At 34.9% G+C, this 18854-nt stretch overlaps 1 protein-coding gene across 1 annotated transcript; it reads left to right on the plus strand.

Moving 5' to 3' along the window:
- The first annotated feature begins 94 nt into the window (after positions 1–94).
- Positions 95–18830, plus strand: LOC128208945 (ribosome quality control complex subunit NEMF-like). The gene is made up of 29 exons (XM_052912676.1): positions 95–267; positions 2152–2220; positions 2743–2845; positions 3030–3155; positions 3723–3868; positions 4522–4589; positions 5076–5165; positions 5583–5656; positions 5864–6007; positions 6308–6370; positions 7837–7962; positions 8277–8437; positions 8995–9105; positions 9406–9469; positions 9818–9906; positions 10170–10273; positions 10469–10531; positions 10642–10812; positions 11474–11532; positions 12544–13013; positions 13509–13599; positions 13754–14008; positions 14187–14264; positions 14641–14833; positions 14981–15060; positions 15822–15925; positions 16802–16845; positions 17395–17474; positions 18376–18830. Exons 1-29 carry the CDS (start codon positions 212–214, stop codon positions 18451–18453), a joined length of 3360 nt encoding a protein of 1119 aa, XP_052768636.1. The 5' UTR covers positions 95–211; the 3' UTR covers positions 18454–18830.
- The last annotated feature ends 24 nt before the right edge of the window (positions 18831–18854 follow it).

Genomic DNA, 18854 nt, shown 5'->3' on the forward strand with positions numbered 1-18854 from the left:
AAATAAAAACTTACCAAAACGTTGTATTGCTTTTCGTGATTGGTATAAGGTGAAGTAGTTTTAACCAATCAGAATTGTTCTTATGATCAAAACAGAAAGTAAGATGGCTGACTAGGACGTCAACATTTAATAAAATTACGCAATTTCTCATTTATTTCATTAAATTATGTTTGATTTTCTCTAAAAGTTGTTATTATTGTTAATTGTTAGGATGAAGAGTCGGTTTAGTACGATCGATATCACTGCCGTGATACGAGAGTTGTTGAGGTATGTGTTTTTTTTCCAATTCTGGACAGTCATTAACACTGATTAATTTCATCAGTTTTGAATCTCTTATCTCACAGCTAAGAAAATAATTTATAATGATTCCACAAATTTTGTTTATTTAGATTTTAATTTTTTCTTTATTACAATTCATGATTGTTCAACACTCTTAAACATACTTCAGATTTTAACTTTGGAAACACATGTAGTCCACCTAAATGGCCGTCAACGAGTCTTTTGACGATTTTTTTAATATGGCAGACTCGTGACGTCCACCATCCCAGCAAAAAGTAGCAAGCGGTCCTTGCGCAGAGAATCCTCGCGGCCACAATTTTGAAATTATCTCCGTTATAAATTCAAATTTCTACGAAAATATTATTGCCTACTATTAAACACATATTAAGTTATGTCAGTATGCCCAAAACACATGTTAAGTTATCATAAAACACTTACAAGTGTCGATTGTTTATCAAGTATCCCGATATCGGTAAATCTGGGACAAATCTGACTGGTTGTGTACAAGTATAACGGTATTTGTGACCCATAATATATTAATGTGAAAATAACAACTCTAATGACAAATTTAATCCATTTCAGGTCACTGTCGGATAAAAATTGAACAACTTTGTCATTATTTTTCAACATCAATGCATATTATTACAGTATATCATTTCGTCCGTTGTTAAATGGTAGAGAGTTGTAGCGTTACAGGGATACATAAGAAATGTCAAAATAATAAAAAAAGTATCCCTGATCGCTCATTATTGTAGCTAGAAACACATGCTGTCATGTTGCCAAAATGGGCCGTACATATTTCTCCCTCGTTTGCACTGTGTCTACAACAACACTTAATATTTACCTCGGAATTTTGTAATAAAATATTATTTTTTGTAAGACAGCCAGTTAAGTGCCATAAGCATGATCTTAGTCGTTCATCATTCTAACCATAGTTGTTAAACAGTCATCAACATATCAAAAGGTTTACATTTTAGTTTTTACATTTTAGTTTAATCTATAATCTTGCAGAATTTTAAAAACGAATACTGTGATTTATATAATCACCAAATAATATTCGACAACATGAAAAAAATTAAATCTTACTCTTATTAAGAAAGTCAATGTACTATTTGAATGACCCATAAGAAGAAAGGATCAAAGACCTTTTTACCTCTTCCGAATCAACTAGTCCATATAAATAACCGCTTCAAAGTCTTTGACAATTTTTGGTTTAAAAAAAGTTCCCTTGGCGCAAAATATTGTGGCTTCGGAGTCTTTGACAATCTTTGTTTTAAAAAGTTCCGTTAACCCGCATTATAAAATTAATATTATTGTGGCTACCCAATGAAACTGAACTTTTCCAGTTATAAAACAAAATAAATGAATATACAAAGGTTTTAGCTGCACTTTTCTTGAAGAGCTTGTTTCAAAAACATTTCACTGACTGAAAATTATTTTTTAAAAATAATAAATGGTTTTCAAGAAATATAGCTTTTTAATCCATTTTATTGTGTTATTTTTTAACAAGTTGTCCATCCTATCCATTGATCTACTTCAAGGCAGCTATAAGTATATAAGATATGTGCACATTTAATTTGTTTTATTCCTTGAACGTTTAATATGTATTGGCCAAGGGTTGTGAACAGTCTCAAGACGTTCTTATTAAAAATGTTTTTACCATCTCTGATTGATACTCACACACATTTACTTGTTTGCCTTTCAAAGACAAAAATCCTGTTAATCAATTAAGGATTGTGAAATAGTTGTAGTCATTGCTGATTATTTAATTTAAATGAGCTAATCACGTAAATTACTAATTTATGATGATGATTGACTATAAATGTCATACTAAATCAAATGTTACCATTTCTTTGTTGTTTATGATTCTAGGTTTGTGAGTATGCGAGTGATGAATGTGTATGATGTTGACAACAAAACCTACCTCATTCGGCTTGGAAAGTAAGTACTGTATGCTGTGTAATGTTGTTTTTTTCATTAGAAACAGTCCTAGGGCTTCCATTTAAGGAAGTTTGGAAGTACACGCTAAAATGGAATAAAAATTGAGTCCTTGAAAGTAAATAAAAATTCAATAATTTAGGAGAAAACTTCCAAAGGTGTAGGCTTGGGAGTTTAAACTATCAAATCCTGGTGTCAATAGAAGTACCTAAATGACTCTAGAAACGATATCAACAGGAGTCTCAGGTCCCTGCTTTTGGCCTGTATACATCTTACTCAGACTTAGATTCAGATTTCTTTCATGGGTTTTAGGGAAGGGGATCTAGCACTCAAATTTAGGGGAAAATAGTGACTCAAATCCTGATAGTGGAATGTAACTTCAAAATTAAAGGAAAATTCTTTATTTTAGAGATATTTTGATATCATATAGAAGGATTCCTTTTAGTATACCATACACTATAAAAAATAATATATATGCAAGTGTTTTTTTACTTTTTAAACATTTTCATGCTTACTGTTTTGCAGACCTGATGATAAAGCAGTGATTCTCCTTGAATCTGGTATCAGAATACATAGCACCGAGTTTGAATGGCCGAAAAATCCAGCTCCTTCAGGATTCTCTATGAAGGTTCTTTGTTTGATAGTGACATTATGTACATGTATGTATTATGATATACATATATTGATTCATTGTAAGTCATTAACATGCATACAGAAGACTGAAGTAAAAGTATCAAACAATATTTTTGAAAACAAATTAAGACATTTTGTTAAACAAACATGCTCCTCACCTGTATGTATCCCTGCTGTAGATGAGGAAGCACCTGAAGGGTCGTCGTCTAGAGAGTGTTGAGCAGCTTGGTGTGGATCGTATCATCGACCTGACATTCGGCTCTGGGGAGGCAGCCTACCATGTCATCCTGGAACTTTACGACAGGGTACTGATATCTTTTGTTGAAATTATGTACTGTTGGTGATAAAGCTAGGGAAATCTCGTAATCATGAATGACTAATGAGGCAGTTTTGTTGGTTCCAAAAGTAATCAATGGGAAAATATGACTCTCACCTAAGCACAGACTCTGATACTGATGTTTTTCTGTAGAAAAAGTATTCTGCCGCAAACTCATATTGAACTTGGTCTGCCGAATCACTTCAAAATATAAACAGAACTTAGACCACTTGCCTACTGAGACAACTGACAGTACAGGGTTATTGAAGTCAGAATAGTATTTAATTGTAACATTCCATTTGAAGAAGACTTGTCTCCCGTGCTTCATGCAAATTCATATAAAAAGATTTTGTCAGTCAAATCTCGCCACTCCTCAGTATGTATAAAGTGTCACCCAAGAAAGTAGCATGGTTACAGATGATGGTTCATTAATTAGTCAAGCAATAAAGTCTATTTAACCTATTTGTAAATTCAATTGAATTATTGTGTAAGTATGTTGTGTTGATGTTAAAATTGATTTTTTTTGTTATATATTGAGTATCACTGGGTATTTCAGGGCAACATAGTGCTGACAGACTACACATACACGATCCTGAACATCCTACGTCCCCGCACTGACCAGAGTCAGGACGTGAGGTTTGCTGTGCGTGAGATGTACCAGGTTGATGCGGCGAAACAACACACACTGCCGACAGAGGAAAGGTATGGCTTGCTGGAGTGTTTTAATTGGTTAAAAAGGGACAATGTTCTATATGAAGTTTGATTAAAACAGGCAGATAGAACCATTTATCCTTTGATTTGGTGATAAAAATTGTTTTGTGAGTACGGTAAATTGCACAGGTATGTGCAATCTTCTATGCAGTGATCTCCCTTGATGGGAAAAGAAGATCTCCTGCCACCTCATACAAAAATGTCTGGATTTCAGCTACATGTACATGATTGTGTAGATACTAATTTAGAAATTAGTTTCAATTTATCTCTTTATCATATTGTTTTATTCAATTCTTTAAAATATTGACTGCTTTATACCTAAAAGAATGTCTAAAATGTGAAATTTGATTTTGTGAAGGTTTTGAATGCGGTCATGTGATTTCATGATCATTGCATGATATGGGTATGTAAATCAATAGGAAGTAATCACTGTGTGGATATTGATGTATGAAAACTGAAAATTTATTTATAGATTTGGCATGTATGGGGAGTGTAGCATGATTTATTTGTATCTTATTGTGCAATATTCACATTTCATAAAATAAATAAATTGTAAAAATATTCTATGGATTTAGTAAAATAACAGAGTTATACATGTAGTTAAATTAAAATTCTGTTAAGTGCATGTTGTACTTTTCTTCCAGTCTTCGGGAAATCCTTTTGTCCGGGAAGGCTGGAGATCCATTGAAGAAACTACTGATTCCTCACCTTGGTGAGTCGTTCATGATAAATCCACAAGCGCTTAATTTTATTAATGTTGAAACTATAATACCTACTCTGTGGTCGTACTACCTAAGATGAACGCATATATACCCGGTAGTTTCACATGCATTTGTATTCAGATGAATGCTTTACCTTCAAAATACCTTAGATACTACAAACTCATGCATGTGATTGGTCAAATGAACTTCTTGATTATGATGAAAACAACTGACATTACAGATGTCACTGCTGTTGAAATCACTTTTTTATACAATGTTTAAATCTCTTGGAAACATACTATTTTTGAACATTGAAGGTGGATTGTCCTCTCAAAATTTTGTGATATATTGTGTAAATATAAACATTGAATTGTTTAAAGTTGCAGGTTGTCTGTCTATGAAAGCTCATTATTCTATGATTTCCATATACAGTATGATAATACTTTATGTATCAATTGTGGTCTTTAAGCTAATGTTGAATTGCTTTGCAATTGCAGATTATGGACCAGCGATGATAGAGCACTGTTTGGTGACAGCTGGCTTCCCAGACAGTGTGAAAATTGGCAAGGGTTTTGATATAACAACAGGTACATACCAGTAGTGCATTCTTCATACAGCTCATATTCCAATAGAGTATGTCTTTTGTAAGGAAAATAAAACAGTGAACTTGATCTAAATGAGCTTATAATTCATTATGTTCTGGACATTGAACTTACGGCAAGGTGACTGGTATACTATAGCAGCACGTGATGAAAATAAACAACAGTTTGCAAAACCATATAAACATAAAAAGTATACTCAGTACTTTACATTAATGTTAGGTAAGCACTTAATAATATGGTAATTGTTCTTGTAAGAGTGTCTAGTGGTATAGGTATCTACTTCACCCAAGAGGGCCTCAAAGGGACACAGTACTGGTTTCTGCTAGGAAAATGGTTTAGGAGCTTTCATCTGCCTTCCCAGTCAAGCTTAAATAAATAATTGTAAACCAATTGTTGTTGCAGACATGGCTAAGTTGCTAGTTGCAATAGAGGAAGCAGAAGCCCTGTTTGATATGTTCCAGAATCAGGACTGCAAGGTAACCATGGAAACAGTAACAATGATTCAAATAACCCTGTCTTAACCACTTCCATTTGCTCCAGATATTGCTTTGTAGTTTGCTAAGTAAGGTCACATATAGATAGTAGAACATGTATTGATAAACTATGAAAGTCAAGTCTTAATTATTATGGCCAGTTCAATAGTATTGTTTATTTTATTGTTAATTTCTGGATGTGATTTTCAGGGTTATGTTGTGAAGCGGAGTGAGAAGCGGCCCAATGCGAAAGATGGAGAGCCGTCCGAACTGCTAGTTTTTGATGAGTTCCACCCCTACCCCTTTAAACAGTACGAGAAAAAACATGTCGAGGAGTATCCATCATTTAACAAAGTAAATACATGTACTCTGTTTTTCTTACCAATACCTCCATGAATTTGAGCTCTATTTCAACCTGGATATCCTTTATCTGTTAAAAAAGGCAATTAGTTTGGTGATCCTAATGCCTTGACCTTATGTTATAGGTAAACGCATTAAACTCATGGGACATAGGAAAGTGTGTACTTGACATCTGTTGCTTCATTTAAATAAACTTCCCTGTTGTCCTGATATTAACATTGGGTATATTGTCTGGTTTCTGAAAATCTCCTTGTCATTGCTGTCATAAAAACATTCGTGCTTGTGTATTTGTAGGCGGTGGATGAGTTTTACTCCCAGATGGAGGGACAAAAGATGGAGCTGAAAACACTGCATCAGGTAAATGTGGTATTAGTGATGACTGTCATGAATTTGATGACAATGTCTTGTAAGGGCCGGGGATGTTTATAGTAAATGTAAATGACTGGTTATAAGACGATAGGGATTATAAGATGCAGCCAAAAAAATCCATGATAAACTCGAGGAAAAAACTTTTAATGTATGTTAAAGGACGCATTGAAAATGTTAAAATCATCTGCCACCATTGGCCACCATGTTTGTTGACAGTGACAATTTTTTTTCTTCATGAAAATGACAATGGTTATTTTAAACCATGCAATACTAATACAAAGCAAAATATTCTTTCTGACCGTGTATCGTAATCGATAACGTGTCGAGAACGAAATGTTTTGTAAAGCAAAAACCTTATATTGTACGTGTTTGTTCTCAAAATGTCAACACCTACTGGAAAGTATAAAGAACGTGGCAAAGTGCGAAAAAACAAGTCTATTATCGCAACAGTTTGTACTATTGGTATGTTAAACTGCTTAAAGGCAGTGCAACTGACAATAAATATTTTGACTGTGCACAGCTATGCTGCTTTACATGCATGTTTCATTGAAAATTATACTGAATAATTTTAATCATACAAAAATAAAAATTTAAAATAATAAACATTTTATGATACACCGTATCTCGATCTTCAACTGCCGTTTTAACCGGTATAAACTCAATCCAGATGATGTGAGTGACATCCCTTTTTACATAAATCTAAACAAACTAGTTTTTTCACCATTTATTTCTCTGAATAGCCAGCTTCGGCCTGAAATCTACCACAGAAAAAAAAATGTCAAAGCTTGTTACTGTTTGTAGCAAGTATTTCTTTACATTGAAATCTGCTGGAAAAAAGTGTGTCTTATAACCAGTCGTTTACGGTAACATTTTTAAAATGTATGTGTTTTTAGCTGTTTTAAGAACATATCACTCTTGGTTATTGTCCCTCTTAGTCAACATTATTCTGATTGACTCTCTACCAGCTACTTTTTCTACTTATTAAACAAAAACGTGTGAATAAATATTGAAATGAGGCATTCAATGGCATCGCCTATCTGTATTTATGATCAGGGTACATCTTTTTTTTATGACCTTAATTTCCAATTAAATCGATAATTGACATGGGTATATGCACTAATTGGCATGTCGAACCACTTTAGCGAGTGTCATAAACCGAGTGACTTAGAAGACGGAAATCACAGGCCAGCGCGGAGATAATGCAGACGATCTAGAACTACCGCAGTTTCGATTTTTTTTTTTTTTTCAAAAACGAAAAACCACGAATTCAAGTACCCACGAAATTGTAATTTTTTTCAGGAAACCATGAAATTTCATGCCAACGAATATAAACGATTTCACAGTAGCTTATGTTTACTGTTGTATATAGTGCTAAAAATAAATAAATACTGACTTAACGAACCAAGAAGTGAAGTGTTAACAGTTATTAACCTCTCTTACTACTGTTCCCCCAGGAGAAGCAGGCGTTGAAGAAGCTGGATAATATCCGCCGTGACCACGAGAAGCGTGTGGATGGGCTCCAGCGGGAACAGGAAGTGGACAAACTCAAGGGCCAGCTCATAGAGATGAACCTCGATATGGTATATACTATCTCCTTATACACACGGGTTTAAACGTTAGCTAACTGGCTGGTCTGTCATATTCATTAATATCTTTCAGGTTAAAGGTACTGGATGCTAAAATTCAAGTTACATCAAAAGGTGCATCATGCCAAAACTTGTCATTTAATTTAGAACATTCTTCATTGTTAATTTTTGTATTCAGGGGTGCTTCTGATTTTTGAGAAAGTTTATTTACTTACCAGTAGTCGAGTTTGAGGTAATCTTAGGGAGATTGTTTATAATGTTTAACAATAGGTAACATATAACTTAGAACCCATATTTTATGTGTTCAGGTTGATAGGGCCATCTTGATTGTACGAAGCGCAATTGCTAACCAGATAGACTGGACAGAGATTCATAACCTGGTGAAGGAAGCCCAGATGGACGGAGATCCCGTCGCCTTGGCAATCAAGGATCTTAAACTCGCTACGAACCATATCACCATGCTGCTAAAGTGAGTTCATCTTCATTGATCAATAATGAATTTGTTGTGCTTGAAATAAGTACTCCAAATTATGATATTGATATCATAGTACTTAAGATACTGGTATGTCCATTTGAGCTTGTCTGATTGAAAGGAAAAGTAACCTTGTTGTCTGGTTGGTAGAGGTGGGCAGCAAGGATGGGGGGGGGGGATGTGGAGGCGTGATCTGCTAGGGGGTCTGGGGCATGCTTTCGCTTGAAAAATTTCATTCTTTAAGCTTACTGCCCTTTTCATGCATCTCAATGGAAAACAATCAGTGTTAATATGTTTCATGAAATTAAAGGGCATACCAGGGCATACAATGCCCTTGTAAATCTTTGTCAGTGGGCAGTAATACATGCACAAACTTGTTATTGGACATGTATAACTGAAAAGACATATATACAAATGTTGGCATACATTCATCCCAGTTTAGTTGTAAACTTTATTAAAATTTGTAATTATGATGAAGGGCTGTAGACTAACTGTTAAGCATAATCATGTTACTGTATGAAAGCAAGGTTTGAACAATTTGACTATTGTCCTAGGAACCCATACATTACGAGTGACTATGAAGATGACAGTGAAGATGACTACGCCATCAAGCCCCAGAGGGTAGAGATTGACCTCGCCATCTCCGCATACGCTAACTCAAGGAAGTATGCACACTGTGACTATTGAAAGTGTTGTCTCTGTAAATATGGTAATTAATTAATTAACCTACATGTAGGCCAAAACAATTCTGCTATTGGTATGTTGTTCATGTTTCAAAGAATACATGAATAATGTACATGTATAACGGTCACTTGTGCTTGATACACTATGTGGGCTTGGTGCTGGTGTTATAATATTAAAATATTTCCTTTCTGTAAATAAAAACGACTCATTTTCTTAAGCAAATATAAGTTATTAGTTTGATTATAAAACTATACAAGCCTTTAGTTGTGTTGACATTACAGGTGCTTTGAAAAGAAGAAGCATGCTGCAGTGAAGGAACAGAAGACACTCGATGCCTCAACAAAGGTAGTGTAGGAAGGCCATCTAGTATGAAATACAGTTTGGTATAGAGTTTAATATAGAGTTTAAAAATAATTCCAATATGCCCAGGCGTACACAAGTAATAAAATATCTGTGTGACATAGGCAATGGTATTAAAAAATTAAGTAACAAAGTGAATAAATCATATACAGCTTTACATTTATATTAGCTCTTATGTCCATAAAAGCTGCTTTCTTCTGAATAAAAACATCAACAGTGCTAAAACTTTGCCCTGTTAACACATCTCGATGCCTTAAAGTAACATGTTCATAAGTTCAGCATGTACCACTGCTAATGAGAATAACATCATGTAAACCTGTCCTATTTTTCCAGGCCTTGAAATCTGCTGAGAAGAAGACAAAAGAGACCCTGAAAGAAGTGGCCACAGCGGCCTCCATCAACAAGGCCCGCAAGACATTCTGGTGAGTCGTTTAGTGGAATATTAGCATGGAGTCGGAGATGCAAACAGTATCATATTTTATTTTATGTATTCTGGTTGTACGAGAAATAACTGTAAGAATTCATGTGATGCTAAAAATAATCTCTTCTGATGTCTGTTGGAGTTAATTAAACTTAAGAATTGTGTGGGCTCATATGCATAAGTGCTGATTATAAAACACTAATATATGAAGGCATAATATGAACTGATGGAATTGTTTCATTCAAATATCACTTCTATTGGTAGGTTTGAGAAGTTCCTGTGGTTTATCAGCTCTGAGAACTTCCTGGTAATAGGTGGACGAGACCAGCAGCAGAACGAGCTTATTGTGAAACGTTACTTGAAGCAAGGTAATGATTGCAGATATGTTCTCTTACTTACAAGAAATGATACACATAACAGTCATTATGCATTGACAAAAAAGACATTTGACTACAATTAGACTAATATGTCTTATATATAAGTAGTGTTTGGTAGAGGTGAAAATTATTTATTCAGCATTTCAGAACAGTCCAGACTCAATATAACCTGATTTATGATTTCAGGTGACGTGTATGTGCATGCTGATCTTCATGGAGCCAGCAGTTGTATCATCAAAAATCACACTAGTAAGTGATGGTGTCTTTTAGATAACATAATTATTTTTTGTATGATTTGAAATATGCACAAGTGAAATGCGAAGAAACCAGAATCTTATGTTCATGATTTTTCCCACCAGGTGAACCTGTTCCACCAAAGACATTAAATGAGGCTGGCACAATGGCAATCTGTAACAGTGCAGCATGGGACGCCAAGGTGGTGACGAGCGCCTGGTGGGTTAACCCCTCCCAGGTCTCCAAAACAGCACCCTCTGGGGAGTACTTGACCACAGGGTCATTTATGATCAGAGGTGAGTAGCATGGATGTATTGAACAACGGACTGTATCAGAATTTTGGTAAAAATGATCACTATGGTACTAATTATTAATTTAACATGTCCATTTAAATCTTAATGCCAACATTTTCACAATGTGTATTCTCTGTACATGACCATTGCTTTCTGATCATATGTTTTCATAACATTCAATACTGAAATATTTACATTAACCTAGTCCTTTGTGTAGATGAAACTTGACCTTTATGTTGAATAACACCCAAGGAGTTATGATGTCATTGTTTGTTTCAATATTGCGCTCTGATTGGATTAGCGCGGCATCATTTAACCAATAATATACGATGTTTTAAAAATCAGCTATTCTTTTATACAAACGTATGTTGTCAGTTACATTTCTTTCAGAACAAAATTTTTAATACTAAATTGCAGAAGATACTATTAATTGTCAATACTTATTCTAAATGTAAATATAAGTATTGGTCACATTTTTTCTTGCGTTTATGCTGTATGAATGCAGTAAGACAAGCCAGCAAATGACCAAAAAGCCCTAGCAGGCTTCATGGAATTTGCTTATGTGCCCATCTGCGTTCATACTGCATAAACGTAAGAAAACATGCGATCAATTCTTAAATATACCATGTATGTTACTGAATTACACATGGATTTACTATTCCAGGAAAGAAAAACTACCTACCACCATCTTACCTGATATACGGTTTCGGTCTCTTGTTCAAGGTATGTCAGAATGCTTCACTAATCAGACGTTTGAAGTTTATAATCCATTTAAGATGTTACGGTAAGATCTGTGAAATTGTACCAATTTGAATGTAATCATTGATATATTACCTCAACATTTTCAAGAGCAATGGTAAAGAATTATTTTGTCATTGTGGCATGTGATGTCAGGGTGCTCTAGGAGAAATTTTATAGTGTGCAGGGTTATCCGTTATGACATGCTATAAAAACTATTTCTAAGGAAGATAATAATAAAGTTTGGTATCATGTTAAAGGTTACAGCATGCACTTTTGTATCAACTAATAGTTTTCAAAAATTACATTGACGGAAAAAGAAATTAATATATTATTTTTTACAAAATCACAGTGGTATAAGTATACTTCCATTCTGTTTTATCATTCCATAAAGTAATACAAAACAGATGTACAGACTATTTATTCTAAAACTGTAGCTAGGATTTTTTAAAACACTGGAGGAAAGTTATTAAATCTTCAAAAAGTTGTACACTCTTCAGGTCTGTTAACCTTTCATGTATCCATTGTAGATAAATCATTTTTGAGTTAACAAGAAAAAAGAGAGAAAAAAGTTAACAATGAGCTACCAATTCAAATTTCGTTTACTGGCTAAGTCACTGCAGTACTGTAGAATAATAAATTATTATTAAAGAGCGTTGAACTCTAGGGGAAGGCTTCTTTCATGTATCGCAGTGAACCTCTTTCAAAGAACACCATAACATATAAATGTTTCTGGGTAACCAGGGTTGTCTTTGCAAGAAGAAGTTATATTAAACAATCATGTTCATTGTTAAAGGGGAAAGCTTTACAAATATCTCAGTTTTCTTTGACAGTGACTTAACATGTTTTCATTGGTTAAAAGAATGGTTTTATTGCCAGTTATTTCTTGACTATTGCATTTTTTTCATGACTCCACCTGTGTCTATCCTTGAAGCCCCCTGGTGGTCTGTTTCAGATGTAATGTATTTATTTGTTCATGTGTGATCCTGGTTTCAGTTAGAGGAGGGCAGTATGTCGCGGCATGCTGGTGAGCGGAAAATCCGGGTTACTGAGGATGATGATGATGTTATGTCCATAGCCGACTCCATGGCAACAGAGGTCACCCTTGAAACCACTTCCGACCAGGAGGATGAGGATGACGAGGAGACACAGGACCTGGAGGAGAGGGAGAATGAGGAGGAAAGTGAGAGTGAACAAGATGAGGAACAGGATAGTGCCAATAGTGAAAAGACTGATGCTGAAACACATGCCATCAAACAAACTAAAAATGAACCAGTCATAGAAAGTGCTGAAAGTGATATTGGAATATCTGGTGGTGAGGGGAGTGAGAACACCAGTGGTAAAAGTGCTCAGGTGAAGTCAGAAGGCGAGGTGGTGTTGGTGAAGCAGTGTGCAGAAAGGCCTGCAAGGCCAGTCATCGAGTTCCCAGATACAGAGATCAGTCTCCACCATGTCAAGGGAGACAAGTAAGGCTGATAGTTTTTGTATATTTTTTCTTGAAATTTGAACATGGCTTATTTGCACTTTAAGCGATTAGAACTCCAGGTATAGAACATCTGTTGTGCATTACTGGACAACAACGCATGGTACAATTGTACGACTTCATCCTGTTATCTCTGTGACATCATTTTTCTACGGGTAGCGTTATGTTATTAGTACTTTACACAGTCGCCTATAAAAAAAGATTTGTTGTTAAAAGCTTTCAAATTAATCCATGAGGCCATTAGGCCTTTGTGATAAGATTACTACACATCTTCTACCAATCCATGCAGTATTCACTGCTTTAGCATTTGGTAGTAAAATCCATGTGAATTTTCTAATATGAAATTGAGTATACATATACTGTGTTCCCTTGTGTATGTTTATTTTTTTGTGACTACAATTTTGACTGTATATAAACTATGAAATGCCATGTCATGAAAGATAAAGATGATGCTAGCTAAATGATATCTATATTTCAGGTACGAGTTAGCCCGGTGTATTTCCAACCAAAGCGATGACAGTGACAAGATATATCTCGGGGATGAGCAACCAGTCGAGTTTGGCGACAAGGTGTGACATATCCTAGGGTTATTTTAAGAGTCGTAACACATTTCAGATGATTATATAAGGAAATAAAGCATAGAAACTTTAGCCTTTACATTTTTTATCTAAATTGTTCTTTTTAAGAATAAAGATTGAAATGTGTAATTCTTCTGTTTGATAGATCAACAATAGTGGACCTCGGCTGTCCGCCAAACAGCGCCGAGAGATGAAGAAGGCAAAGAAACAACAGCACCAGTTACCTCCCATGCCCGGGGAGAGGGAACAAGGGGAGGACATTAAAGAAGAGGTGGTTGCAGAGAGGAGACAGGGGGGTAAACAGGGGGAGGCAGAAAAGGGACATGAAAGTGAAAAGAAAAGAAGAGGCCAGAGAGAGGAGAAGGAGGAAATACAACTGCAGCCTAAGCGAGGACAAAAGGTAAGACTTTCTGTATTGGATAATCATCTTGTTGATTTTGCTTTTTGAAGGTCACATTATATTCACATATTTTAAGGTTTCATAAGTATAGTAGGTACAAGACAAACTTCGCATTATTTTGCTGGAAAAAATTATCAACATCTTACACTACATTTAACTTGAGATTGTTTCTTCACAGGCCAAACTGAAAAAGATGAAGGATAAATACAAGGACCAGGATGAGGAAGAGAGACAACTCCGCATGGAAATACTTGCTGTATGTGCATAGTTTACAACTACCGGAGCGGGGGGGGGGGGGGGGGGGGTATTTGGTTGTATAAGGAAGGAGAGAAATATACTTTTGGGGGTTTTCATTTAAATATGGCAGTGATGGGTGGATTTAGTTTTAATTTATAAAAGCTTGTGGTACATTGTAACTTTTTGGCAATTTTATTGAGTTTTAGCACTCCTTGCTTATTCCGAATTTTATAATGATAAAAACAATGGTGGGGGATTTCAGACGGGGAAATTGGCAGAAATCTTAAGTTCTTAATGCTATGAAATATGTAAGTCTTATTACAATTAGTCTACATATTAAGACATTTTTGGACTCAGCAGTTATGAATCCTTACAATGTGTTGTTTTTGTTTTAGTCTGGAGGCAGTAAAAAGGAGGAGAAGAAAAAGAAGAAAGGCAAAAAGGGAGAAGACCGGGGCCGGCCCCAGTCTGCCAGTCAACAGCAGCCACAACAGCTGAACAAACAACAACAACAGCAACAGCAGCAAAAGAGGAAACTTGAGCTTGTTGATATTATCATTAAGGATGCTGATAATATCTCCACTGAAGGTATAGACACTTTTTCTCACAATTTCATGATGCTTATTTTACTATATGTGTGACAGGCCTTATTAATCTGGAAGTCTTTTGATGAATGTATTTGAGTGTCTCGACTAAAATTCTGTATTCACCTTCAAACATATGATGCAAATTCAGGCGTGACGGAGAAGAATCTGGCTGTGGAGGGAGGTGAAGAAGAGGACAAGATTGAGGAAGAGGTCAACACTGGCACAGAGGTACGTACAGCATTAAGTGTCTTGATCGCTTTACAGGTAGATTACTTCCGTTCAAAGATATTAGCTTTGCATGCTTTGAGGGTAGTTCTACTAGTTTAATATAAAAAAAATGATTGAATTGTTTTTAGCTGAGTAGAATATTATTAAATTCCCATGATTTATTATTAAATTCCCATGATTTATTATTAAATTCCCATGATTTATTATTAAATTCCCATGATTTATTATTAAATTCCCATGATTTATTTCGATTTGTACTAGTCTTGTATGTTTTTAAGTATCAAGCGTAGTTGGAAAGATATTTGGACTTTAGCTTGAATATCAGAATTTGTAACAATATATTTGTCTCAAGATCAATACTGAAAGGTGAAGACCTATGCTAGGCAATTAATTTATATGTGTTTCTCAGACTTGATCTTGTAAGTCTTCGTGTCACAGTATTTTAGTGAAATTACAATATATGGGACATCAGATGTTAAATGATTTTGTAGTACCGATTTTATTTGTGTTCTACCATATTGTCGTGTGTTTTCGTTATGCATTAATTCTCTTGTCGTAATGATAACCAGCAGTCAGATTCTTACCATGCAATAAGTGGTTTGCTGATATACTACAATGATATTTCAAAATAAGCACACTATGGTCAAACTAAGAAGGATCAGGAACTGTCCCTGAGCTGGTAACACTCTGGTACATGTACAACATGTTAGCCCCTAAATTGTTACTTTTCTGCAATATTACCATGATCTGTTATGTTACAGGATGTACAGACGTTGAACTCCCTGACTGGTATCCCCATGTTGGAGGATGAGCTGTTGTTTGCTGTACCAGTCTGTGCTCCATACAACGCCCTCACCAACTTCAAGTAAGAACCTTAAACTATTCCCAGAAATATTGAATGCTATCATGTGAGCTTGGTATTTAACAATTTTAGTATTGCAGTTTTTGAAATATATATATTTTAAGTAATTTCATTTAAGGAATGAATTGCGGGCTTGATGTCATTATTGGGGTATGAACGCAATTGGACTGGTCAAAGTGTGTGGAGTTGGTAGAGTTACCTCCTCCACGCGTACTTTGACCAGCCAAATTGCGTTCATATCCTCGATAATGACATCAACCCCGCAATTCATTACTTATATTTACACCAATAGTTCATTATTTCATTCAATAATTGGTAAAAAATACTTCATTTCATTTAAAAAAAACTTTCAGTAACTCACCTACCCATTCTGTAAATAGAACGACCCGACTTTAACCGGAAGCATTTTTTCAAATGACGTCACAATAATGCGGGAAAAGATCAGCCACTTGAAATCACTTTTAAACGTAGAATTCAAACACTTGTCTTATGGCAACAATTCATTTAAAATTAAAAAAGTAATACTTTCTAAAATGTTGATTTATATTTTACGGGACCTGCTGACACAATCCAAACAATAACAAGATCAATATTTTTAATGTATATTGTTATGCAATAACTTGCGATCAGAACATATCGGAAGATGTTGCGTTCATCGATTGGTAAACGCAATTGCCAAAAGGCAGTTCATTTAAGGAATGGAAGTTGAGGTGTAAATATTCTCCTGAAAACCTTTTCTGTTTGTAATGTTTCAAACCACCAGTTTTTCTAATTTGGTGTTGATCTTACAACTTGGAGATGCATGTAAATGCATATTTGTTATGTATGCATGTTTTCATGTTTATTTTAATGGTTAACTTTTGATGATTTACTTTCCAGATACAAAGTAAAACTTCTTCCAGGCTCAACAAAAAGAGGAAAAGGTAAGAGATTGTTTCTTTTTGAGAAGTAGAATATGCAAAGAATACATAAGTTCATATTTGTCACAAGCTGATGAATAATTATATCTTTTACTTAACATGATTATACCTATCCTTGTGCACCATTTGTAAAGTATTAGGGTATTAGCTAGAGGGTTATGGGAGGGTGCTGCACCCTGTCCTTTTTTGGTAGCACCCTTCTGCCCTCATGGAGATCAGAACATGCACCATCCAGCCTTCAAAAAATTAAATGCATAAGATAATGAAATATTTCTGTTTGTTTTGATTACAACTTTAAATGTGATTATAAATTTCAAACCAACTCTACATATTAAGACCCTAATATTACAGACTAAAACACAATTTCTAACATTTTCTATGAAAGTCATGATGCTTTAATGGCTATAACTGCCCAAGACAATGTGCTCTTTTGTTCCTAAGCACGCTGTCCCTTTTCTGAATCATCCTGTCATTTTTAAAACCTTGCTAAAACCCTACAGTATATTTGTACATGTAGCCAGAAGGTAAACAAGCAGTAACTGTATATTTCAGCTGCCAAGTTGGCGTTGAACATGTTCCAGCAAGATAGATTGATTACCAGCCGTGAGAAAGATCTTGTGAAGATTCTCAAGGTAAGTTGTACTGCTTATATCTGTGTGCTATGAACGGATCAAATCCTGTTGTATTTAGGTCTGTTACCTGTGGTTGCTATGGTAATTAAAATAATCAAAATACCAAACAAGTGAAGATTTTACTGAATGAACTTTGAGATTACTTGATTTCTTTTCTCCCTTTTCCATATGCAGTCTTTATTGACAGTTTCACATTCATTCCTTTCTTGTAAATACAATTTCAATGATTAGTATTAAAATTAGTAGGGAACATTCAAATTGTCAGCATTACTAAGTGGCTTGTTTCTATTGCAATAGTGTACATGTCCTATTAGACATGATTCCCCGATAGTAGCACATCGAGGGGTGAAAGCGAAGAGGTTCTATCTTCTTCTTTATTTAATGTCATTAGAACCTTTGTGCGTTCACCCCTCAACATGGACTCTTTCCATGTGTCTATTTTTCAATTCTTCAACTTGAACAATGTTTAATTTAACTCAAAATTAAACAAAAATGCTATTTGTTGTGAGGGCTATTTCAGTAAAACATATATAACCTAGAGGAGGAAGGCAATTATTTTCTTTGGTGTCTTTTTTCGCTAATTTGGACCCCAAAAGGGAAAATTTGCTTCTGTATGGGGGAGGCATAATTAAGAAATTTCTTGCTGAAGGTGATACTGGTTGCTGATTATTCAGTGACTGGGTTTTGACTCTGCCTACAGTCTAGGTAATGGGTAATGTAACAAATTTAGTCGGTAACAGATCTTTAAGACTCTATCCTAACTGATAATTGGATATAGCGTAATTAAGAAGTTCGCTAAATGGGGAAAAGTAGTTTTTTTTATAAGCAGTGTTCCCAAATTACCACGCACCTGGTGCAACAAATAGGACATTAACAGTAACTTCAATATCCTTGTTTTCAGGATGTAGACATGTCTCGTAATATTCCTGGCAAGGTGAAGGTCACAGCTCCAAACCTTCAGAAGTCAAAGAAGAAATAACCTGTTCCACCGGACAAACTAAACTCAAAGTGTCAATTTATATAAACTGACTACAATGACTTTACTCCGTTTGACTTAATGTAATGCTACGTGAATGTGAGAAATGTTGGCTCAGAAGAAATAACAGTTGCTGGTCAAATAATATTGTGTTCAACTTAATATCTATATGAACACATTTTGCAATGGCTTTTATGAACTATTGGTGTAAATTGTGAAGGCTTATTTGTTTAAAAAGAAATATTTGTTACTTAAAACAATTGACATAATACAATAAAAGATGTAAAGAAGCTTAATTTAAAGTATCATATGAATTTATTCGGCTTTAAATTTGTGTTGAACTTTGTTACTTCCTGATGGAAATAAAACATGAGAATTTGTCTGCCTATTTTTCATAACTACAG

Source organism: Mya arenaria, chromosome 11 (assembly GCF_026914265.1).
Source record: "Mya arenaria isolate MELC-2E11 chromosome 11, ASM2691426v1".
Classification (NCBI taxonomy): Eukaryota; Metazoa; Mollusca; class Bivalvia; order Myida; family Myidae; genus Mya; species Mya arenaria.